General features: G+C 39.6%; 1 protein-coding gene across 5 annotated transcripts in view; it reads right to left on the bottom strand.

The window, feature by feature from the left end:
* LOC126298722 (uncharacterized) overlaps positions 1–27110 on the bottom strand; it is a 355049-nt gene that overhangs the window by 162329 nt on the left and 165610 nt on the right. For all 5 annotated transcript variants that reach the window (XR_007552658.1, XM_049990151.1, XM_049990149.1 and 2 more), the window contains exon 3: positions 10539–10668. Coding sequence is in view for 4 of the 5 variants with exons in the window: in XM_049990151.1 (XP_049846108.1) it covers positions 10539–10668 (130 nt within the window). In the remaining variant the exon portion in view is untranslated. The remainder of the gene's footprint in view (positions 1–10538; positions 10669–27110) is intronic.

The following is a 27110-nucleotide window of genomic DNA, read 5'->3' as shown; positions in this document are numbered from 1 at the left end:
AATGTGCAGAAAAGCATTAGAACAACACTTTAAGAAGTCTAAATTTAAAAAACACTTCCACCGCCCTCCCTCAAGAAGGTCACAGTACTGGAACCTCTTTCTAAAATTCATTTAGTCTGAAGCATTTTCCCTGTTAACTATTCATGCATTAAGATTTACGAATTTATTGTGTTCTCAATTAACATTTTGTAGTGCTCAAGTGATTATCCAAACAATGCATCAAATGTAAAATTATTGAGAATGCCTCGGCAAAAATAAAGTGATCACACACTCACTGACAATTTGGCAGAAATGTGATTATGTTTTTGTTAACAAGGAGAAAATCAAAGATACTGTGGCAATAGTGAGTCTGAAATTTCTTTCCATCATAATGCCTCAGACATAGGTACACAAAAGAAAATTCTTTATTAATTTAGATGCAGAAATAAATTAATTTAGATGCAGAAAGAAATAAGTTGAATGTCAATACAACTGGGTTTCATATATGTCAGGCCAAATTTCAAAGACAATAACACTAATTTCAGCAGATGAAAACAATTCAGCCCAGGTGTATGACTACTACACGACCTCTAGTATACCATATGTCTTAAAATAAATAAAGGAAAGAGTAAAGGCAACCATTCACCTTACATCTTAGGCATAAAGTTGTCGGCAGATGCAGATGACAGACTGGAATCTTCACTAAGCTGTTCTTCGAAGTCATCAGACTTAGGTTGTTGGAGTTTCATAGATGTAAATATTCCTTACAGCACATTCTTCAATCCCACAGTCCTTTTGGCTCCAATCTCCACTATTTTCTGACCCCCCCCCCCCCCCACTTCATTCCATACCCACATTATTTCTCTCCACCCTTCTCTGTTCCCTTTCCCATACTGCCTTTTCTTCCCCAGCCTCATTTGCCCTTCCCTCCACCTCTCTGATCCTCCTCATTCCTTTAAAACCTAGTCTGGCTGCAGTGCCAGGACAACGTAGCAGTTACGTCATTGTGTGTGTGTGTGTGTGTGTGTGTGTGTGTGTGTGTGTGTGTGTGTGTGTGGGGGTGGGTGTGCGGGGGCAGGGGGGGGGGGGGGATGCACATGATGGAAGATTATTTCTTCCAAAGGACATTATCCAGAGATGATTTCAATCTTATTTATGTGCCTATAAACTACTCACTACTCAGCACCTCGGTTATAAAGCATGTTGTTACCTCTATTCCTGCCAGTATTTATTCCACGCAGAGTTTTAAGCATGGAGTTCAATGGGTTGAAGTGGTTTGCAAAATCAGAATATCTGTTGATGTCAATCAAATACTTGTGGCTGCAACAGCAGATTGGACTCTAGTACATAATGATCGTCCTTTGCTCATCTGCACAAACTTCTACATATGGTGCACTACACAAAACTGCTTCAAATTCAGAATGCTTATCATTGCATTATGGGTATGGACTGCTAGAAAGCACTTTATATTCATACTATGGATAAGATGCATCTCAGCTGAAGAATGATTTTAGTGCACATATTTATGCAGGAGAACTAGTAATGATTTGTGTATTATCTTTGATTGTTGCAATGTACCTCAGAGGTACATTCTGCATTATGCCCAAGTGAGTTTAGGTACCAGTGGTTAAGAAAACCTTGTGCAATAAAGCCCCTCAGGTTAACTATATTATTTTCTTTCTAGCCATATTACATTTATTTCAAAAAGCAATTATTAACATATATTTGAGACTTGTTATAGATTTTTTACACAGATTTGTAATATTTCAGAGATGAAATTGTGCAAAAATGTTAGTGAATCATTCCTGTATTTGGGTTGATGCAGCTAAGGCACTGGCACCAAATATTTACAGGATCGTTCAACATATCTGAATTCTCGTTTCATTCAAATAAATTCTACTAAAGTCCTCACTAAAGGATATATAGTATCCTGTCACAGCAATTATAATTATAAAGCTACCTGGTATTATCTTCACCTTTTCAAATCAAACCACAGTATAATCACACAATTTTACCTCGGAAAATGTCTCCCACAGTTGGAGACAAAATGTCAGGAAGCAGTTTTATACATCAATCATGTCCTCTCAGTCTAGAAGTTTTAACTGAAGACAAACTATAGTAATTTGAACTGACAGTACAAAAGATCTGAAAGAGACAAATTCAACAACATTTCGCTTTTCCAAATATATTATGCAGTTTCACAGAAATTTCAATAATTAGAACTTAGGATTTATTTTCCAAACATCAAACCAACTGCTGGCTTATAGACAAGTGAATTTATATGTAATTTCAGGTAAGAACAAAGGAGTGTTGCACCATGCTGATACCACCATAAAAGGGACACAAAGGAAATGTAGCTTCCTATTCATTTCATGGCCATGGAGTACAGATTACTTTGGGGATAAGAGTGGGTCTATTGCTCACCAAAACATAGTTTATGGAGAATGCAGAAAGAACAGAAAAGAATCAGCTGAGTTGTATGCACGTAAGTATTTTTACAAATGGTGTACAACAAGAATGACAGATTGGAAAACGCGCAAAAAATTATTATTAGAAGAACACTGAAATGCTACACAGGGGGTAAGAGGAATGCCTACAAAGAGCACAATGAACAAAATGTATGTCCTGGTACCTGTGGTCATAATCCACATATTAGTTCCAGAGAAATTGCAAGTGTCACCAGAATAAGTCAGTCTAGCAGCATTAATTTTCTGTCCACATACCATAAAAGCATAAACTGTGAACAGAGCAATTGTTCTGCCCACATATGGCACAAAAGCATAAACTGTAAACAGAGCAATTGTCACTGTAATCTGTGAAATGAATGTAAACCAATAGAGAAATGAAGACAATCCATAAAATACACAGGGTCATTGTCGTCGCAGCAGTACGACAATAAACTGAGTACTTAATACAACACGGCACAATAAAATACTGGCCGCAAGGCTGCCACAGCTCTGTGCGAGAGGTGCGCCTCATATCACACACTAGTTCTGCCCCTTCCGGCCACAGACGATAGTAGTTGTAGCAAGGTGCAGCATCTCTGAGTCCCTCTCGATAACCGATCCTTGTTGGGTTACAAAATCCCTCGTCTCTGAAATTGGGAAGTAGGGCAAACAATGGCCAGGTTCGTGCTGTAACCAGTTTGGAAGGGTATGAGGCATGGCTGAGATCCTCACCAGAGGTGTATTGTCTTCATAGTTACGGCAGTATGGAATACCTGGAATAAACTTTTCTGAGTATTGCTGGAAGATGGTGGTGACACTGGCAACCTCACATCATAAACAATTATACCGGTACAAGCCAAACAGAGTATTTAAGACCAGCAATTATTGTGATTTGCTATCTAATACAAGGTGGAGGTAAGCATCTCTTCAATCTACTTTCGAAAAATGTTTCCCCAGCTAGTTTTGTTAACAAATCCTCTGTGTGACACATACAATGGAAATCAATGTTATACTGAGCATTGATAGTTGCCTTGAAAACACCACAAACATGTGAGGACCCATAAGGTCTTTTAATTTTAAAAAAAACATAGGCGCTGTCCACTGACTGGTTGAGATTGGTGAAAGTATGTCTAATAACTAAATGTGAATGTATGCTTTCCCAGTGTATACAGCTGGTGAAGGGTTCTCAAGCTTCCAGCCGAGTGGTGGTGTCTTCAAACTGCAACGTTTCAACGAGTGACATACTCATCATCTTCTGGTGAAGTGCCGAGACTTTGCGGATGCCAGTCCGTTTATACCTGCAGTGTGCTCCCCACCCACCTGGCCACAGGGGGCTGGATCCAGGAGAGCCAGGGGGCGGGGTGGAGGGGGAAGTGGGTGCGTCGTTTGTGTTTCCGTCAAAGCATTCTGGTCGCGTCTTGCCAGATGGACTGTCTTGGTGCATTCACGGCATATTGCAGCAAGTGCTGGATTCCAGTCCACACTCAGTTGATAACCTTTGTCCCTGTTCACAAGATTCTCATGGCCCCATATTTCTATCGATTCTTTAATGACACTGTCCCAATAGCTCCCGGCTCGGCACAGCACCCTGGTGTTCTCAAAATCAAAAGTGTGATTTTCTTTGATACTATGTTCAGCTATAGCAGATTTCTCTGGCTGTGCAAGTCGGACGTTTCTGATGTTTTCCTCACACCTTTTCGAGATGCTGCGCTGCGTTTGCTCAATGTACTGTACGCCACATTCGCAGGCAATGCTATATATGCCAGGTGTGTTGAGTTTGAGTGGGTCTTTAGCTGAGCCCAGCAGCTCTTTCGGCTTCGGGGCTGGTTGGGAAGACGGTATTTATGTTTGATTTTCTCAGTAGCCTCCCGATTTTGGCTGACAGGGGCCCCAAATATAGCAGAAAGGCGAGCCTCTTGTTATCTTGCTCTTCCCGAAATATGTCCGCCTGTCTCCTCTTGAAGGCCCTACCAATCTGGGTTTCACTGTACCCATTTTTCTAAATACCTCTTTTAGGTGGTGTAATTCATCTGAGAGGCTTTCTTTGTCACAAATGACGTGCACCCTATGTACCAAGGTGGTCAGTACTGACTGGCATTGCGCCAGATGGTGGCGGCTGGTTGCATGGAGGTACAGGTCTACGTGCGTCTTCTTTCTATACACTGAATGGCCCATCGTGCCATCCGCCTTCTTCCTGAGCAGTATATCCAAGAATGGTATATACTGTTCTCCTCTACTTCCATCGTGAAGGTGATATTCTCATGTATGCTTTTTAAGTGGTCCTTAAACCCTCCATTGCCTGCCTGTTATGCTGCCAAATCACGAAAGTATTGTCGACATAGCAGAAGTGCCTGGGTTTACAGTGAGCAGTTTGTAGGGCCACCTCCTCAAAGTGATTTGGCAGCATGGCAGGCAGACACTGGAGGAGTTTATGGCCCACCGAAACAGCATACATGAGAATATCACCTTCATGATGGAAGTAGAGGAGAATGGCTGTATTCCTTTCCTGGACATACTGATTAGGAAGAAGGTGGATGGGCCGATGAGCCATTCACTAAATAGAAAGAGGACGCACACAGACCTGTACCTCCATGCAACCAGCTGCCAATTTGAATACTGTACCTAGTAACTGTTACATGATCTGTTTTTCTGAAACCAAATATCATGAAGACACCTAAGCCAAATATTTTAAGAGCCTTGGGCAACTTCACTACTAAGGACATTACTATGTGCTTGATGCTTTTACACTTAGCTGTAAGTGACAATTTTTCAGGGAGAGACATTGTTTTTTGTTGGTATCGTACAACCTATTCCAGAACCTTAGCAAGAAAGGTAAGACGAGTTGCTGACACGTGTCCTCTGACACAGCAGCTCCTCAGTCCAGCTGGAACTCTGTTAAAGGGCTGGAAATTGTAAGACTCAATGTTATCTTCTGCAGTGCAGGCAGAACTGCCTGGTCAGCTCCCCTGTCTCTGTAAAACAGCGTGCTGTCATTGGTCCATGTTGGTACAGGATGCCACGAGCAGCTTGTTGACACACCGCTGCCAGGTGCCACACAGTGCATCGTGCAAGCAACAGCTTCGTCTGCCACAGTTGGGGCTTGACTGGCATTTCGTTGGCTTATGTGATGAATATTTCAATATAAGGTTACTCAACGCTGAGGGGAAATCACTAAGATCAACTGTGAGCTCAGTTGTGACTTTTGGGTATAAAAAGATGATGAATCACAATCGTCAGCTGACTGTTGCTTGCGACAGTGACTGACTATTTTTGACACTTCAATTTCATTAGTGAAAGTATGCTGAGTGTCAGAAGCAACCTCAAAAGCTTTAACAATCTTTAAAGACTTCACCAAAACTAGGCCTGAGTTGCCAATCAAGTGTATGTGAGGTGTGCTTGCTTGGGTGTATGAATGGTGCTAGGTGCTTGTTTCTCTGTTTCTCATTTGCTGATGAAGGCTATGGCCACAAGCTTTGTGTAAGTGCCTTATTTGTGCCTGTCTGAAGATTAACGTGTCTTCTTATAGTAAGTAGCAATGTCTTTTCCGACACTGTTGACATTTCTATGTGGAGTTTCCATCATTTGGTTTCACTAAAACTAGGATCAGATGTGACAAATGCTTTAGCTGTGACTTCCCTGTTGGTGGCTTGGTGCACAACAGCATCATTAGTCAATAATTTATTTATATTTCTGACAAGTGAAATTGCACTGGCATGCGAGACCCTGCATTTCAGCAGCCTGCACCGATTACTTTGTAGCCTACCTGCAACAGGTGTGTCTAATGATCATAGTATTTTCAGTTAACTGATCACACAGTTCATTTAAAGACAAATCAATTGTGTTCATGAGTAGTCAATTTGTACAAATGATTGCTATAAGACAAGAGTAAGGCACTTTGTTGCTAACTGGAAATGCTACAAGCATGATAATGTAGACCAAAACATTGGAGGTATACCGTACAGCTTCCTGAAACCTCGTCAAAGCAGTCAACCAGTGGTGGGGGCATAGCCGTGACTGCTGACTGACATTGCTGCTGCTGAGATGAGAGCTGCAGTATAGCAGTATGCTGTTCTTGTTGCGGTTTTTGTTGTTCCTAGTGCTGTTTATGTTGTTACTGTTGCTGTGAGAGCGGTAGTTATCAAGGCTCAAGAAACTTTGGGCCCACTGTACAGCCACTGGGTGCAAATGGGTTGGGGACTGCTCCTGCACAATAGGGCGAGTCCTTGTCAGCACTTTCCTGTCCATGTCTGACGCGAAAGCCTAAACCATACATGGGACTAGAGTCACTGTAACCTGCACAGTGAATGTAAACCAACAGTGAAACTGAGACAGTCTAGAAACTAAGCAGGGTCATGCAGTCATAGCGGTATAAACATAGACTGCGTGCTTCATACAGCAAAGAACAATAGAATACTGGCACACGGCTGCCATACCTCTGTACAGGTGCCGTGGCCAGCATGACTGCCAGTTCTGCCTGTTACAATCACAGGCGGCAGTTGTCATAGTGAGGTGCAGCATCTATGAATCACTATCACTACTAAAGTTACTATTTTTAATTATCGCAACTTCAATCTGCATCATGTATCACTTCACAAGCACATTAATCAGTGGGACTGCAGAAGACAGAAGGAATTTTGTTGCTCAAGACAATAGGTTCTTTCTTCAAATAATCCTCTTTATCAAATATGTGACCTTCATAAATTACGGAAAACTTGAATGTAGCAATTACACAGTGCAGTCACATTAATGTGACCACCACTTACGTTCGATATCAATGTGCAATAACCACTCACAGATGGCAGGCGGCAGCACTAGCAGTAGATGGTATACAAAGCACATCGAGTGATGCAGAAAACAGTGCAGTCATTGTTGTAATATGGAAATGGAGCGAGTTATGTGTTATGTGTCGTCCAAAATGGCACATTCATTGGCTTTCAGATCAAGGGTGGTACTATACAAAACTGGAGCCAAGGCAACTGTACTGCACCATGCACCATAGATGACAGTGGTGAATGATGGCTGTGGAGACATGTATGGGCAAATAACGTGCAGCTGTTGAGCAACTGACCACTGAGATAAACCAAAGGGCTACTGACAGTGTGTACTCAATGACCAGTCAGCGAATGTTGTTGCATATGGGCTCCCACAACAGGTACCCATGGTGACTGACATTCATCAGCAACCAAGGCTGGAATTTGCATGCCAATACCACAACTAGATGATCAGTAAGTGATGAAAGGTGGCCTTTTGAGATGAACCAAGTTTTATGCTCTACACCTGAAAAGCAAACATCCTGCAACAATCGTTTCAAGTGTCCAGAATGGATGAGGGAGCATTATGGCTTGGGGAATATTTTTGTGGCACTCTCTGGGTGATCTCATCATTCTGGAAGGCACAATAGATCAACTTAAGTATGCAGGTATCTTCAAGGGGGGAAGGGGGGCCGGAATGTCCACCCCTAGAGGCATTTTTTTTTCCCTCGGCACTATTGCATCTACCAGCAACACAATCCAACACGTCATACAGTTCACTATGTATGTGTGCAGTTCAAAGAGCACCAGGATGAATTTACCGTACTCCCCTGGCCACCAAACTCCTCGGATTTAAACTCGATAGACAATCTGTGGGACTATCTCAATCAGGCTGTTCGCACCATGGACCCTCAACCGAGAAATCTAGTGCAGCTGGCAACAGCATTGGATTCAGCATGGCTCCACATCTCTGTTGGTACCTTCAGAACCTAACTGACTCTTCTTACATGCCTTGCAGTGATCTGCACTGCAAAAGGTGGTTATTCAGGCTTACGCACACGCACACATGCACATGCACACACACACACACACACACACACACACACACACACACACACACAAACCCTTTCTCACAGAACTGCCACCAGATCTCTCAGAGGGGGTAACACTCAAAATACATAGATGCATGTGGTGCCAGCATATATGTGTCATGACCACTACTCTCTCTTGTGAGCAAGGAAAATTCTGATGCAACTCTTTCTTATCACTGAGAGGGACACAATCGTGTTATCAGCTCAAGAGCGTATTTGCCTGATTTGCACCACTAGACTTTTTCTTTAGTGTAAGCTGAAAGATGAGGTCTGTGCACAAGCTCCAATGACCCAAGAGAATTTAAAATATCACACTGTTGCAGCACATCCCATGACATCAGCAAATCTCTTCAGTCTGTCCAAAAGTCCTTACACCACAAACTTTAAATGTGCAATGCAGTTCATACTGAATACTTGATAACTTAAATAGAACTGTTTAGAAGTGTTTATGGCCACAAACTTCCCTATTTTATTTTTGTAATTATTACTGATGTGATATTACAATGTCAGTGTGTATCTTTAAGTTAAATTTGTATTTTAAGTTTTTGTTCATTGGATACTATTATTTAACAACCTTTTAATCTCAATTTCCTGTTTTACAAATCAATTCAGCTTGTGACCTTCACAGAACTGTTGCTGTAGTTACCTGGTGAATCATCTTCATATTTTGCTTTCCAGTTTGTGTGTTGGTCCAGTCCCATGCAGCCAAGTGTGATTAGTGTTAGTTTTAAATTAAATTCTTCACTGCTATTCTGCATTTTTAATAAGACTCTTAGCAGCTTCTTTATCCCGTGAACAAAAACTTAATACAAATTTAATTTAAAGATACACACTGACATTGTAAAATCACAACATCAGTAATAATTGCAAAAATAAAAGTTCTTAATATTGTAGTATTCTGAAACCATTTATCAGACTTTGGAGAGTGAAATGTGGTTGAATTCGCCTCTTAGATATTTACAATATTAGAGCAGAAATTACTGTAGTTCCATTTGAAAAATATAAGTTGATACAAGTCTGTATTTAGTTTTAATTTTGTTACCATCAAATATAAAATTAAATGTTAGGAAATCTTTGTTGAAGGTATTTGTCTGGAGTGTAGCCTTGTATGAAAGTGAACATGGACAACAAGCAATTCAGACGAGAAGAAGAGCTTCCAAAATGTGGTGCTACAGAAGAATGCTGATAGATTAGCGTGGAGAACTGAAGCAAACCAGTCTTTGGACCTAAGACCACAACGATAACAACATGACAAGAGGCTATATAGTGTTCAGTGTGGACTTTTTTTAAGATTCATATGGGTGAAAACAAAACTACAATATATTGACATGGTTCCATAAATAATTGAGGTGAACATCTTAGCTGAATCATACTACACATTCACAATAATATTTACATATAATGTTAAAATATTCACAGATATATTTATGTTAATGATAAATCCAGCTAAAACTTGTGTAATTTTTTGGTTTTAAACCCAGAAACATGTAGAAGTAGTACAGTGTTGAACTAGATAGCTTTTACTGGACTAATATAGCATTTTCTGACAATGTTACAAAGAATTCATTGAATTTGACAACTCATAATCTGTAGCCTGCATCTAAGAAAGCAAAAGTCTGCACAAGTAACCTGGACTCACTTTATTATTACTTTGTGTATAATTACATTAATTACATGTGATGCTTCATCAAATTTCTTGTCTGATGAAAGGAAGAACACAGCATATAATTTCGATGATGATCTAATGTCATTTTGCATCCTTTGATGAGAAGTGTCAGTAGCTTTATCAATGATTGAGCACACTATGTATAGGGTAGGCTGCAGCCACTCTCAAACATCTGCAAAGAGACTGGGAAATTTATATGTGAGTGTGCATGAAAAACGGTGAAAGAAGCCTTATGGTGCCTCCTCAACACCTTTGATGAAATGCATCATTTTGTTGCTAGAATATCTGTCACACTAAATCTTTTCCTAAGGTGCTCTAGTTGCATAAATATGTAAAAAGGTTTGCCTTATGTTTAAAGAACAAAACCTTTCCTGTCAGTTGTATGATGTCATACCATGATGATTTAACACATTTGAGATACTGAAAGCGGATAAAGAAATTCCAACACCGGCAGTGTATGATACTAGGTTCCCTTATTTCATGTGATCACATAGTAATATCCATGCCATGCAGTGTAGCATTCAAAGCTTCTTAGTTTTTATGTCACTTTACTCATTAACAACATGTCATAAATGTAGTATGTAACTTTGAGGTAACTACGTACCTTATTTAAATCAAAGACAGCATGCATTTCTTCAATCTGTGGTTGCTCAATATTGTATATAAAGCCTCTGTCATTTCGGAAAAGTGTTCTGCATATGCTTGCAAATTCACCTTTATCAATAAGTCCATCCCTGAAATCAAGCACGAAATTAAGAACATAAATGACATCCTGCAAATGATCTTTTCAAAAGTCACAGATTCTGTGGCTTTCAATAATGTGACAATGAACTTCATCTTCATAGCTCATTTTCTGTTGTATTTTTGTACAGTGTTCCATCACTTCTGTAACATTGTCTTTTCCAGTGCTACTACCTATGATTGACAAAGTTGACCTTGCATATATTCTGAATTTCTGGCATTTAATTTCTTCTCACTGAACATATAAACCACTGTTTGCTTACCTGGGGCCGATCTGTACCATGCAGCTGTACTACCTGCATTTTCCAAAGAATGTGCCATCTCCAGCAGCCAACCTATATCTCTATGTTACCCCACAGTGTCAACCATCTTTCTTGATTGCTCCAGCTCAATGTCTTCAACTTACACTAAATCCATTGCCAGACCTATTTCAATATTGTCTATCCTTTTTTCAACTTCATGTTTTAAACCTAGTTTATTATCCGTTGTATTCCGCATTATTGTCAGTTTTCAACTTTTATTATCAGGCAGTAGATAATTTGTCTTTGACTTTTGGTGAAATTTGGATTTTGTTCTGCCTGAAAACTGTCTCAATTTCTGCGATGTATTAACAGCCTTCAGTAACTTTTTCCATTATTTATTATTCACTCTGTCTATTTATGTGTTTAGATTTACATACTTATATTTCACACAAACAAGAAATGTGGAAGAAGACACTTAAAGCAAAGGAGAGGAAACTGAATAAGCACCAGAAACTTACTACATAAGATGGAGGTGACATTCATGGATGTTGCACTAATATATGGTGTGAAGTACTATTCTCCAACACAGCAAATTATTTCACTCATTGTGCACATGTTCATGTACAGATCAAACTATTACACAGAGATGATATACATTAAGTTGATTATCCAGGTCAAGGTCTTTTCTACACGTATAGTGAGTGCAACAGCACAATATCTACTTGAGCATGTAGACTCCCTTCCCAGGCTGCAAGAGAACAATTAAAATAACAGCCTGCTACAGTCTGGAAATCGTCCTTTTTTCCATATTATGTTAAAAAGGCTGAACGGGATTTCTCCAGCACTCTTAGTGGGGTGCTTCAACATGCTGTAATTGAATTTTCATGATCCAATGCCATGTCAACAGCTGTGAACAATGCTGCCACTCTTCAATATAGCCCTAATACCACACCTCCTAACCTTCCATGAAATGTTCGTAATAGATTTCCCATAGCATGTTACTTTGGTTGAACTGTTGGAATTTTAACAAATGTTATCACAAATTATACAAAGCCAATATGCTCTTGCCTCCTGAAGGGCTACGAAGTCTCCATGATATAACCGCACTTGAACCTCTACAGATCCTATAGTCGATTAGTGTGTGACATTCATTATTCCACCAAGGAGCGGGCGGTCTTCAGAGTTGTCCCACAGACTTTGGCATGAATGCATCAGAACTGTAGTGGATTTTGTTTGTAACATGATCCACTAATTCCCGGACATTGTCTCTCGCCTTGCTGAGTACCCATATAAGTGGCTTTCTTTCATTAAATATGGTAGTTGTATCCAAGATTGAGAAAACCTTCCTGGACTGCAGGTTACGATATGCTTCCTACTGAATAGTGTGTACGAGGACTGGCTAAAATAACGATACACTAATGGCACAAAAAGATCCTGTCTGCTGAAGTGCATGCTCAGTCTCATGTTCAGGAAGTGCAAATGATTTAACAACAGGCCCATTACATCTCAACTGAGTGCATGTGGTGATGGAGCACCACAAAACATTGTATACAGTAAAATTCCCACAAAAGAGAATTGTGTGAGGAGACTGTTGACAGCCTTGTTGTCCAGCACTTTGGCACTTCATTAGGAGAGGCAAGTATAGTGAGCATATAGTCAGACACGTGAATTACTGCAGCACTGTTTACAAGCTGCTGTGCAGTGGTAAAGCCAAGAATTGGCACTCATCACTCGTAAATACTGCCACATCACTTTTGGCTCTCTCCACACTGAGGTTGTCCTTCCTGTGGAGGCTATAACCACTGAGCACACTGAGCACAGGAGCACTTGTGTCTTTCAGATAAATCTTCTAGAAATAAACACATTGACCTTGCCTGTGCCATGGGTTTTAGTTTATTCACATAAATCCTGAATTCACGGACATTCCATCATATTATGGGAACCATTTATTGGTGGGGTTTTCTCTACTTCTTTCCCCTTATCTTGTAGCAATCACTCTCCGTTTCATCTGTAAATGATTCCTATTCAGGCTTGTCTGAAAGTACTACAAGTGTGATCAGAAGGCTTAGAACTCCATGATTTCATTTTCTGGTTGTTAATTCCCCCCCCCCCCCCCCCCAATGAAAACATTGTTGGTGTTGAATGTCATGGAACACTTCTGATTGGAAGTTCTACAGTTTTTGTTGCTACTCCTTTTCATTTTGGCCACCTGAGGACCACTTTTAATTTGGGCCAGCTTCGTTTCTTCTGGTTTTTATCCTCGCCCAATATTCTTTCAGTCCCATACTTTGTAACTTTCTTTGCTCTTCTGTCAATGACAATTTTGTTCTGGTCTAATCCCACCTTGGAAGTCACTCTGTACCAAATCTGCGTTTCCCTCCCCAATTTACATTTCTTCTCCGAATCTAGAGTACTTTGTTTCTCTTCTCCACAGAAAATTGCAGTATTTGATATGTCAACCTTCCCTGGTCCATTCTATAGATGTGTTCAAAGAATGTGCTCCACCTTTCCCTAATGGGTGTCTGCGATTCTTTCTACCTGGGCACACACTTCTTGGCTTGCTCGTGTTCAATACTGACTGTCTCCTGTTTTTCGAGGTTTGAATATCCTCCTAAGGATACCTTGTTCCTCAAATTCTAGACTCTGGCGTAATACTGTTCTTACAAGGTTAAGATATTCTACTGCCTTTAAGGCCTCAGGGTGGATCACTGACTGGTAATGTCTCAATTATGCATTGATCAAATATTCTTCTTACTGTGAAAGTTCATAGTTTGTACACTAAATTGATTTTGTTTATTCATGCTCCCTTTGCTTCTTTTACTGTCAGACCTGTTCCTATTCATTCTCCTACATATTTAAATCTCTCCACTTTTTGAGTTTTCACTTCTACTGGCATCTATACAGGAGCTGCCTTGATGTTCATCATATGCTGTCTCCTGAATAGAGATCTGTAGACCTGCTTTAACCACTTGTCTCTATAGTTGCGCGATTTGATTAGTGGCCTCTTCTAATAATTCTAACAATATCATAACATCACCTGCTAACGCCAGACAGTCTACTTGCATTCCTTTTTTCTTGCACCCCAGCTATGTTCCACCCACTCCTTTAATTTCTTGTTGCTATTCCCTGATCACCACATTCAGAACACAGTGAAAGAGCAAAGGGAGAGTCAGTCTGCCTGTATGACTCAGGTTTTGATCTTTTAGGACTATGAAAACTTTTCTCTGAACTTGGCCTTGGATGTTATATTGCTTAAAGTCTATTTAATCACTTCACTCAATTTTCCATCCCAATTCATCTCCTCCAAAATTTGGAACAGTGTCAGTCTATCAACTTAATTGTTGGCTTTCTTGAAGTCTACAAATATGAGCATTAAATTTACGCATATCTGTTTTTGATACATGATTAACTGTTTCAAGGTTTGTTTGGCATGACTTTCCCTTTCTGAAGCCTGCTTAGTACTCACCAATTGGTTGATTTAGTTGACTTTCCACTCTGTACAGTAACACTTGTAACAATATCTTAAAGCTCACTGGTATTAAAGATATTCCTCTTTAGTTCCCAGGCTCTGATACGTCCAGTCTTTTGTGTATGGGATGTATAGTGCTGCCATCCACCCTTCTGCAAACTACTTGTCCTCAAAATTTTACTTGCAATATGTGTCAATTTGATGATCATATTCTCATTATAATACTGCAAGTGTTCTGAAATACCCCCATTGTCACTCTTTATTCTTCAAAATATTTACGTAGCTCCTAACATCTACAATTGGTGGCTCTGACTCAGGATCTGTTTTTCTGATTACAGCTTAATGTCTCTCGTATGGCACTTCACAGCTTAGGAGTTCTTTCAAAGTAGTTGGCAAGAACTGATTGTTTGACATGCCGCCATATATTACCTTTTCTTTTTTGTTTTTAAAGCTGAGGTCTGAATGCTCATTTTTTCTTATGTTAGCCTTGAATGTTCTATAAAAGTTACGCGTATTGTTCTTTTTGAAGTTGTCTTCTATTTGATTTAGGTGTTCCTTCTCTATTGTCTTTTGTGATTCTTTAATTCTTGGAAATTTTTGACATTTTCTGAGAACACCAATTAATCCACACAGCCACTGTAAAATCTTAGCTGGTTCTAAGTTTCTCTGGATGAAACTTCACGACAGAGGTAGTGTTTATAGTTTCTGAGCGTTTGGTAAAATTTTGACCTTGATTTTAAGAAGAAATGGATCTGAATCTATGTCTGCGTCCCTGAGGACTGACATTTTGAATTCCCTTTTCCACATGTCTTCAGATTGCCACATGATCCTATTTTCTTGGTAGATGTTTAAATGCTGTTGTTTCATTATCAGATCAAAAACTCTGTTAGTTGTTTGCTGTTCTGATTAGTCCTGTTGTGGGCTGGTAAGTTCCCAATAATCTTCCGATTCTTTTTTTTCTTTCCCAAGTCGAGCATTAAAGTCTCCAAGATTTATGATGATGACATTCTTGGTTGAAATCTTGGACAGTCTCTCTTTCACATCTTCCCAAAAATTCTACTTTCTCTGGATCAGTTCTGTTACTCTCGTTTGAGACGGTGTGTGCATTGACCAAAGTGCATGCCTTCTTTGCTCCTCTAAAAGTAAGTGTGGAGAACTTATTATTCTTGGTACTGAAGACAGCAACGATTCCCAGGATTTGATTATATACTAAAACCTGTACTGTGGTGGAGTACATTCTTCATTATTCTCTTCCTCTGGCCTTCCCTTCAGAATCTAATATCCTTCTGATTTGAAGACTGCTTCACATACGTATCTGGTCTCCTGTATCACTGTTATGATTTGTCTCTTGGTCAGGGAATCTGTAACATGTTTCAGTTTTGTGGCTTTGATGAGTGATTTGATGTTGAAGGTAGCAAACTATGACACTTTCTTACTTTTTAATCTCTTTCATGTTGGTGTGAGCTCCCCAGGATACGTCATCTCAATGACGCTGTCTCTGACAATGATAGTTTGGTCACCACCTGGGGTAATACTCCCTATGAGTGAATTTGCCATAATGCTGAAGTGAATGATCTTTGTTGGGCATCAATGCATAGGTTCTCACAGGATTACAACTGAGGTAGTTAGTGCGCTGGAATCAGCTGTCGCCAACACTTCGATCGGCAAAGGAGGCTTACAGAGAGCTTGTACCATAACAACTGGACTATCTTACATTAAGTAGCTTCCGGTTTAAGTTAATAAAGAACCCTATTAATATATGTGTGCAGTTTGTGTTATACAAGAGGAACTAAAAACTGGCAACGAGGATGAGATTCAGTGCACATTTTGCTTGCTTCTCTTGTGTTTTAACTTACAGGGGTGCTTGTTTCTATTTGCTAATGTGTTGTGTTTTGCATGTATTCCTGGAGGGGAGCTGCAAAACTAATCAAATTTCTCTTTTCAGAGGCTTTGTTTGCTTTTTGCCATAATGTATTTGTGTAAACCATGGCTACCCTGCCCCTTCCATCCTCTGCCCCCACGCCTCAGCCACAGCCGGCCCTCTGCCTCGTGATGACTGGGTGTTGTGTGCTGTCCTTAGGTTAGTTAGGTTTAAGTAGTTCTAAGTTGTAGGGGACTGATGACCATAGATGTTAAGTCCCATAGTGCTCAGAGCTATTTGAACCAGCTGGCCAATGTGATGGATCTAACACAATCTTTTCAGTCTCAGAGCAACAAATTGCTACCTTGCTGAGGATGGTACAACAACTACTGGCTGCACAAGCTGCATCGGCCGTACAACAACAACTGAAAAACTGACTAGCCCAACAAGTGCTGCTGAGAAGCATACCACCATTCTGGCAATTTAAAGGCACCGAAGAGGAATGGCTCGAATACCTGACACAATTTCAAGCACATTGTGAAGTTCATCGAGTTCAAGATAGTGTAAAGCTACAACACTTTCTTTCGATTGTGGGTCTCCAGTGTTCAGGTTAATACAAAAACTATTTCCAATGATGTCTCCCAACAAACTCAGTTATGACCTAGTAATTTGTGCATTAAACAAGACTATGAACAGCAAGTCCAAGCAGCTGCAGTTAGATAACAGTTCTTTCACTTGCAGAAAAAGATGAAACAGATGTACTGTCAGCAGTACACCAAATTAATGGGCATGACCATGAAGTGTAAAATCAAGCACAGTTGTGGCAACTTTTACAGTGACTTAATGATTAAGGATGCAATAAAATTCAATGTCTCTGATAGTAGAATACGGGAACAGATCCTCAAGTACTCTGATCCATCATTTCCCCAAGTCCGCAACTCATGGTCGTGCGGTAGCGTTCTCGCTTCCCGCGCCCAGGTTCGATTCCCGGCGGGATCAGGGATTTTCTCTGCCTCATGATGACTGGGTGTTGTGTGATGTCCTTAGGTTAGTTAGGTTTAAGTAGTTCTAAGTTCTAGGGGACTGATGACCACAGATGTTGAGTCCCATAGTGCTCAGAGCCATTTGAACCATTTTTTAACTTCACCAAGTGTTTCATATCTTATAGCAATAAGATTCAGGTGCCATAGCGGCCGATAAGTTTGACCAGGCTCCAATTTGTCAGGTCGAGTCACCCCATGCTTGCGACCGTCCCTAGCAGCCACAACAATGAACATGTACACAGCCAAGTGAGCAGCCAATTAGACAGGTAAGCAGGCCTGTGAATTTAGTGAAGTCTTGCCATAGAAGCCTTGATCGCCATAAAAGATGGGCTTGCCCATCTCGTAACGCAACATGTTATATGTATGGGGAAAAAAGGCCATGTCCAAGCAGTTTGTTTGCAATGGCACAAAAATGCCAATTTTGCCTGCTCTCAGAAAAAAAACAGGCTCATGCACATGCAGTGAATGTTGTGGTTTCCCAACCTACAACAGGTTCTGACTAAAGTAAGATTAAGGTGTGTCTTCTTCCTGCCCTAGCGCTGTGCAACAACATTCTAACAACCTATCCGTCTCACTACGAATTGCCAGCTGTCGTGTGAACTTTCAGTTAGACACAGGTGCCTCAGTAACTTTGCTAAATTGTGCCAAGTATGAACAGTTAAGACTCACCACACCTTTCTAAATATAGCAAGCACCTCACTGCTTACAACGGACAGGTAATTCCAGTACTTGGACAGTGTAGTTTTCCCACCACTTACAAATCTCACACTAGGACAGTGTTGAGAACACAAGACAGTGAGAACATTTTCGGTTTAGATATCTTTGATTTGTTTGGACTTAGGATCCACGAGAAAGTACTTTCCATATCAGCTTTTGCACCAAAAGACAGTGTCGCTAGCTTGCTTAAAGAATTTCCTAAACTATTTTCAGAAGACATGGGAAACGCTAATAACTTTGTAGTACATGATACATTGAAAGACAATGCACAGCCGAAGGTTTATCGGGCCCGCCCCATTCCAATTGCTTTAAGAACCAAGTAGCCAGTGAATTGAAAGAATTACAAGATAATTGCTCCCATTCAAGTTAATCAATGGGCAAGTCCTCTGGTTTTGTTGCCTAAGCTTTCTGGTCACATTCACATTTGTGTTGACTTCAAGTCTACAGTCAACCCACAGACAATTGTTGACACTTATCCATTACCTCAGCCTGAGGAGCTCATGGACGTTACTTTTCTAAGATAGATTTGTGGGATGACTACTTCAAACTTCCATTGGATGAAAAATCACAGAAAGTGTCTGTTGCAAATACACACTTAGGGCTGTTAAAAATATTTGTGTTTGCCCTCCAGCAGTGTTTCCGCACCCGCCATTTTCAATGTTACTTGGAACAGCTGACTGCAAAAATGCCATTGTGCTCAAACTACCTCGACGATATTGCTGCCTCCGGTCATACACCAGAGGAACACATTGCCAATTTGTGTAACCTTTTTGCTAGATGCAGGACTCAAGTGTCATCTCAAAAAGTATGACTTTTTTCAGACTTAACTACAGTACTTAGGTCATGTGATAAAACAGTAGGAGTGTGCACACCCTCCAGTCACATTTGGTTGCAATTCGTGATCTGCCCGTTCCTCGCAATGTGTTTGAATTGCAGTCACTACTACACTAGATGAGATAACACAATCAGTTCACACCGAATGCTGCTCAGATTGCAGCTCCATCGCATCGCTTGCATCACAAAAAGGTACCTTTGGTGTGGACTAAAGACTGTCAAAGATACATTTCAGGAACTCAAAAATGCTTTGCTTAATGACAGATGTTCAGTACATTTTGACCCTGCCAAACTGGTAGTTTTGCAACTCAATGCTTCTTCCTATGGACAGCATAAGCTGTTGCCAGCACTCCAAACAGCAAAGAGGCTGTGAGAAGACAGATAGTATGCACCAGAGCAAGAGAGCCCATCAGGAGAGAGGCCAAAGAAAAACTTGCAAGAAAGGCATTGCCAACGCCCTCTCTACCGCTAGTACTCAGATCAACACCACAAACCGGAGGGCCCAGACAGCCAATCAGTGAGTCAACGAGTCAAGTCATCTGTCACAGCCCAGTGGTAGTGGCAGTTGCTGTTAGCTCAGTCTCTAGCTCAGAGTCAATCAGTACCTACTGACCAGAATAGTGTACATAGCGGGACTTATGCTTCATCAGCAGTGAGGCTAACATGGACCATTACAGAGAGCTAGTACTACAACACCTGGACTATTTTAAGTTAAGTAGCTTCCGTTTAAGTTAATAAAGATGCTTAATATATGTGTGAAGTTTGTGTTATAGAAGAGGATAACTGCCACCAAACAACATCCTCTCCTTGGTTTCCATGGTACAAGACTACAGTGACAACGAGATGACCCGAAAGTTAGCCCCACAGGTGCCGTAAGATGTGATCTAGTAGTAGTAGAAGTAGTAGTAGCAGCAGCAGCAGCAGCTTCATTCATCCATAGATCTCTTTTTACAAGGATATAGGACATGTCAACATATTTACAAGTTTAAACCAATTTAAAATAAGCTAATTCGTACACACATATATTTACAGACTACTAGTAAGAGACAATTATTAGATTTACTCCTGGTATACAATACTTTTTTACAAATAACTTATTTAAATAATGTAATGCCACGCTCTTCACTCATATCTCACTATCAGTCACTGCACACACTATACACACATTGTTTCATAACACTTCACTCACACACACACACACACACACACACACACACACACACACACACACACACACACACACTGGTGATCTCTGGGCGTTTTCTGTACCACAAATGCCCATTTGCTATCCTGAAAAACTGAGTCAGCATCCCTCTATAATGACTGAGATGTTGAGATTAGAAAGAGGAAGAGGTGTTAGTACTGTGCTATGCATAACTTGGGGGTAAGTATTTCTAGAAAGGAAACAAGAAGAAAAAAAACATAAAGCGAAGATGTTGTGTGGAATGTTGGATGTTTTATAATCATTATTATTACTATTTATTTGTATAACATTTTTTTCATCAAACCCCTACTCTGTTTTATTTAAGTAAGCCTTCAATGTATAAAATGTATTGCATAACAGATACTTTTTAGATGCCTTTTTAAGTAAGTGTATTTTTGCAATTTCTTTGATCTCTTTTGGTAATTGATTGTACAGTTTTATTCCTTGGTAGAAAATGCTATTTGAGTTTTATGTTTATTTTTTCATGGTAAATGTAAGCTGAGTCTATCTCTTGTTGCATGGTCATGGACAGAGCTGTTTGTGCAGTAATTACCAATGTTATTTTTGATGTGTATGACTGTTAAATGTATTCAGATGGGGCAGTTAAAATCCCCAGTATTTTGAACAGATCTTTACAATGAGCTCATCTAGTATTTTTGGCTATTATTCTTATGGCTCTTTTCTCGAGTTTGAAAATTGTGTTCATATTTTGTGTGTTTGTTCCACAAAAAATAATGCCATAGCTAAGAACTGAGTGTACATATGAATAATATGTAACTAAAAGACACTGAATGTTACACACTGCAGATAGGATTCTAAGGGCATAACATGCTGATTACATTCTGTTTGCAAGTACCTTTGTGTGTTCGAACCACTTCACTGAGAATCAATATTCATTCCTAGAAATTTTGCATTTGTTACACTGTCTATAGAGGTGCCATCTACATTTAACATTGTCATTTTTCCTCTTCAAACTGAAATTCATAGCATTAGTTTTCTATGTTCAATGTTACTTTATTGCTTATTGACCAAAACTTCCTTGAAAGTTTCATTTGCTTTCTTGTCAAGGAGTTCTCTTGTTTTCTCAGTGACTATAATACTGCTGTCATCAGTGAAGAGAATTTTTTCACCATGAGTAACGCTACTGGGAAAGTCATTGGTATATATCAGGAATAGTATTTGTCCTAATATGCTACCTTGTGGAACCCCTATATTAATGTATTTTGGTTCTGATAAGTGTTTTACTAAATGTTTACATCTATTTGAAGCATGTGTTATCTTTACCCTTTGTACCCTATATGCTAGGTATGATCGCAACCAGTCATTAGCTACCCGTCTTATTCCTAATGCTTTTACTTTATTTAATAGAATCTTGTGGTTGACTGTGACAGATGCCTTAGAAAGATCCAACAATATGTCTGTGACACACTCATGTTTATCAAGAGCATCAAGTACAACTTTTGTGAATTCTACTGTGGCTGGCTCCGTATTTTTGCCACTTCGGAAACCAAACAGTGATTCGCTTAAAAGATTGTATTTATTCAGGTAAATCATTAATCTGTCTTTCATAATTGATTCTATTATTTTTGAGAATGCTGACAGCAGGGAAATGGGCCAGTAATTTTCTATGTCTTCTGCATTACTTTTCTTAAGCAAAGGTACAACTCTTGCCTGTTTTAACTGTTCTGGAAATGTCCCTGATGTGAAGGATTCATTTATTATATTTGTTACAGGGCCTTGTATAATCCCTATGTATTGTTTCAGTACACACACTGGCTCTTCATCTAAGCCTACTGACTTTTCATTTTTTAGTTTTTTTTAAGTTTTACTGACTTCATTCTCTGTGGTTGGAAGTAACATCATTGTATTTAGTGTAACATTATTTACAGATGTTATATTTGTTTTTGGGGAATTTTTGCTGTACCTTCTCTGCAATACTTGAAAAATACTCATTTACATAGTTTGCTAAGTGCTGTGGATAGTTTATTACCTCATCCCCCTTCCTTAGCAGTATGTTATTCAGCATTTGTTTGCCTCTCCCCATTTCCTTTTTTATAACACCCCAGACTGCTTTGTTTTATTCTCTGCATTATACATTATTTTGGTGTTAAATAACTTTTTTTCAGCACCTTCTCATAGATCTTTTTGTGTCTATGGTAGAAATTTAAGAATTCTGGATCATTGTGAATCTTTTTCATGGAACTGAGGTGTTTAAGTGTTTGGGAGAAATTTAGAGAATTTCATATTAACATTGGTTTCCTTATACACTTCATCCCAGTTTTGTTTTTCTAGTTCTTCTGAAAACTGTGTTCCTTTTCTGATATAAATGCATGATCCTCCACCCCTTGAAGTATTTCTGCAGTAAGAGTTTGCCTTTTCATACAATGATAATACTACATGTTGGTTGTCCGTGTCTCTACACCACTGCTCAGTAATACAAACTACTGCGCAGTTCAAAGATTGGAGCTCAATTTCTAACAGTTGCATTTAATTTTTTATTGATTGCATGTTTTGGTGGAAGAGTGTTAAGTCTGTGAAATGCCCCATGTTATTCTTTCCAGTGGTTTGTTTTTCTGTGTGACATCTGGTATGTGTGATATATGAAATGCTAAAATCTTTCTTGTAAGTGATTGTTTCAGTATTTTTTAAACTGCTGGAGATACTCTTTAAGCAGGGGAACCTGTTGCCTGGATTTATCCTAAAAAAGACCAACTTTTCCTACCTATGACACAGGTATTTGACCACGTGTGGTCCAAGATCCACTATATCTGACTACTATTTTACTGTTTCTTTAGGTGTCAAACCTCTTCCTTAATTGGGCTTGGTATATCTGGGTTACTAAATCCACTGAGTAGTACTACATTGCTGCGGACAGTTATTTTTGTGTTGGTCAGAACTTATTACTGTTGCCGTGGTGGCTACAGAAGTAGAAACAATGGCCTTACGAGTGCAGTGGCAGGAATATGTACTTGTGCTTGTTTCCATAGTCTGTGTTTGTGTGGCTGTATTAACTTTTGTCACAGGTTTGACTGCAAGGGAAGTGAGTGAGTGGCTTAAATGAACAGAATTTTTTTTCACTTCATGGTTCAATGCACTCTTGGTGATTTTAATACCTTGCATTTTCTTTTTTCAAGGAATACTGGGAAGCCACGTTCTGTGGTTGCTGGGGCATTTCATGCACAATGGGCGAGCAACACTTAGTAGGCTGCCATGCCGTAACTACATACAAAATCCATCCTTTACGTGCATGTCTAGTGTCCATACCTTTTACACTCGAAACATCACAAAAGAATTTGAATATACTGTCTTACTTTAAAATAGAGGAAACTTGCCTTAATGTACTCTGGTGAGGTAGGCAAATAAAATGTGACAATAAAGACATGAATATGGTTTGGTACAGATATACATTGTTACTTTCGACAATTCTTCCTTGTCAGCTGTTGACTTCCTGGGAGAATTAGCCAGTAGAGGTCTCCTGGTTGGATCTTGGTGTGAATCATTTGTCTACCTGAGCCACTGGATGTTTATGGTTTCAGAATCACAAACCATACCATATTTCACAGACTAGAAGACACACTTTTTTCTTCAAAAAATTGCCTCCAAAATTCTGGTGCATCTTATACTCGAAATTAAAACAAAAAATGTTCAGTGTTTGATTTAAAATTCCTGATAGTCTTAAAATTGGCCATATATTCAATGCCCCCCCCCCCCCCCCATGAACCATGGACCTTGCCGTTGGTGGGGAGGCTTGCGTGCCTCAGCGATACAGATGGCCGTACCTTTGGTGCAACCACAACGGAGGGGTATCTGTTGAGAGGCCAGACAAATGTGTGGTTCCTGAAGAGGGGCAGCAGCCTTTTCAGTAGTTCCAGGGGCAACAGTCTGGATGATTGACTGATCTGGCCTTGTAACATTAACCAAAACGGCCTTGCTGTGTTGGTACTGCGAACGGCTGAAAGCAAGGGGAAACTACAGCCGTAATCTTTCCCGAGGGCATGCAGCTTTACTGTATGATTAAATGATGATGTCGTCCTCTTGGGTAAAATATTCCGGAGGTAAAATAGTCCCCCATTCGGATCTCCTGGCGGGGACTACCCAAGAGGACGTCGTTATCAGGAGAAAGAAAACTGGCGTTCTAAGGATCGGAGCGTGGAATGTCAGATCCCTTAATCGGACAGGTAGGTTAGAAAATTTAAAAAGGGAAATGGATAGGTTAAAGTTAGATATAGTGGGAATTAGTGAAGTTCGGTGGCAGGAGGAACAAGACTTTTGGTCAGGTGAATACAGGGTTATAGATAAAAAATCAAATAGGGCTAATGCAGGAGTAAGTTTAATAATTAATAAAAAAAATAGGAGTGCGGGTAAGCTACTACAAACAGCATAGTGAACGCATTATTGTGGCCAAGATAGACACAAAACCCACGCCTACTGCAGTAGTGCAAGCTTATATGCCACCTAACTCTGCAGATGAAGAAGAAATTGAGGAAATCTATGATGAGATAAAAGAAATTATTCAGGTAGTGAAGGGAGATGAAAATTTAATAGTCATGGGTGACTCGAATTCGTCAGTAGGAAAAGGGAGAGAAGGAAACACAGTAGGTGAATATGGATTGGGGGGAAGAAATGAAAGAGGAAGCCGCCTGGTAGAATTTTGCACAGAGCATAACTTAATCATAGCTAATATTTGGTTCAAGAATCATAAAAGAAGGCTGTATACATGGAAGAATCCTGGAGATACTAAATGGTATCAGATAGATTATATAATGGTAAGACAGAGATTTAGGAATCAGGTTTTAAATTCTAAGACATTTCCAGGGGAAGATGTGGACTCTGACCACAATCTATTGGTTATGAACTGTAGATTAAAACTGAAGAAACTACAAAAAGGTGCTAATTTAAGATCAGTTTGGATTCCACAGAAATGTTGGAACACGTGAGGCAATACTAACCTTACGACTTATCTTAGAAGAAAGATTATGAAAAGGCAAACCTACGTTTCTAGCATTTGTAGACTTAGAGAAAGCTTTTGACAATGTTGACTGGAATACTCTCTTTCAAATTCTAAAGGTGGCAGGGGTAAAATACAGGGAGCGTAAGTCTATTTACAATTTGTACAGAAACCAGATGGCAGTTATAAGACTCGAGGGGCATGAAAGGGAAGCAGTGGTTGGGAAGGGAGTGATACAGGGTTGTAGCCTCTCCCCGATGTTATTCAATCTGTATATTGAGCAAGCAGTAAAGGAAACAAAAGAAAAATTCGGAGTAGGTATTAAAATCCATGGAGAAGAAATAAAAACTTTGAGGTTCGCCGATGACATTGTAATTCTGTCAGAGACAGCAAAGGACTTGGAAAAACAGTTGAACGGAATGGACAGTGTCTTGAAAGGAGGATATAGGATGAACATCAACAAAAGCAAAACGAGGATAATGGAATGTAGTCAAATTAAATCGGGTGATGCTGAGGGAATTAGATTAGGAAATGAGACACTTAAAGTAGTAAAGGAGTTTTGCTATTAAGGGAGTAAAATAACTGATGATGGTCGAAGTAGAGAGGATATAAAATGTAGACTGGTAATGGCAAGGAAAGCGTTTCTGAAGAAGAGAAATTTGTTAACATTGAGTATAGATTTAAATGTCAGGAAGTCATTTCTGAAAGTATTTGTATGGAGTGTAGCCATGTATGGAAGTGAAACATGGACGATAACTAGTTTGGACAAGAAGAGAATAGAAGCTTTCGAAATGTGGTGCTACAGAAGAATGCTGAAGATTAGATGGGTAGATCACATAGCTAATGAGGAGGTATTGAATAGAATTGGGGAGAAGAGGAGTTTGTGGCACAACTTTACAAAAAGAAGGGACCGGTTGGTAGGACATGATTTGAGGCATCAAGGGATCACAAATTTAGCATTGGAGGGCAGCATGGAGGGTAAAAATCGTAGAGGGAGACCAAGAGATGAATACACTAAGCAGATTCAGTAGGATGTAGGTTGCAGTAAGTACTGGGAGATGAAGAAGCTTGCACAGGATAGCGTAGCATGGAGAGCTGCATCAAACCAGTCTGAAGACTGAAGACCACAACAACAACAACAACAACAACAACATATTCGATGCCAAGGGAAACCTTTATTTATTTATTGTACTTTTTTGCATGGAGACACCAACTGGTGTCTTTTGCAAGCGTCATAGCATTTACAAGTTTAGTACAGTCATATATATATATATGTGATTACATATACATGATACAAATGTACCATTGTAGCTAATAAGGCACAAACTTAATCCCATGATCTTTTCTAGCACAAAACAATGTCAAAACCTTCTCAAATACTGCTAGTTATTGTACATGGATTAACAGAGTGTACGAGAGAAGGAAAGATGTTTTATGTAAGAAGAGTTCTCTTCTTATGCTAGAACAGTTTAGTAGTCATTTGAAAAACTCTGTAAAAGAGAAACTGGGACAGGGAAATACAGAGCCTGTTGTTATTCTGGGAGGACTTACTTCACAATTGAAACCTCCTGATGTCTTGATAGATAAACCATTTAAAGTGTACATGAGAGAGGAAGGGAACAAATGGATGACGGATGAAACCCAACTTGAATTCGTGCCAAAAGGAGCTTTACAACGACCTACAATCAAACAATCATGTCAGTGGATAAAACAGTCACCGTCTTGAGTGAGAGAAGACATTATTATTAAATCTTCCATGAAGTGTGGCATAAATCACGCTCTTGATGGCAGTGAAGACCATCATATATTTGAAGAAGGCAACAATGACAAAGAGGAAATTCAGATGACAATTTTTAGGGGTTTTAAAGATCAGTTAAGTTTTATAAATTAAGAATCTTTTTTAATCTGGCTTTGCAAATCTAATAATAAAAATGGTAAAAATGTTATTTTTTAAATTGCTAAAAAATTAAGGTGTGCCTTATAGTTTGTAGAATCCTACAGTACATAAAATGCAGAACCGATCCCGTAACATGCCATGAAAGTAAATGTCCACCTAAGACAGACTAGAAGGATTTGGCAAGCCTTATACAAATGGAGTGCAGCTGGTGTCCCAGAGG

This window comes from Schistocerca gregaria, chromosome X (genome assembly GCF_023897955.1).
Source record: "Schistocerca gregaria isolate iqSchGreg1 chromosome X, iqSchGreg1.2, whole genome shotgun sequence".
In the NCBI taxonomy this organism is placed as follows: domain Eukaryota; kingdom Metazoa; phylum Arthropoda; class Insecta; order Orthoptera; family Acrididae; genus Schistocerca; species Schistocerca gregaria.
This window is presented reverse-complemented; position numbering and strand designations above follow the sequence as displayed.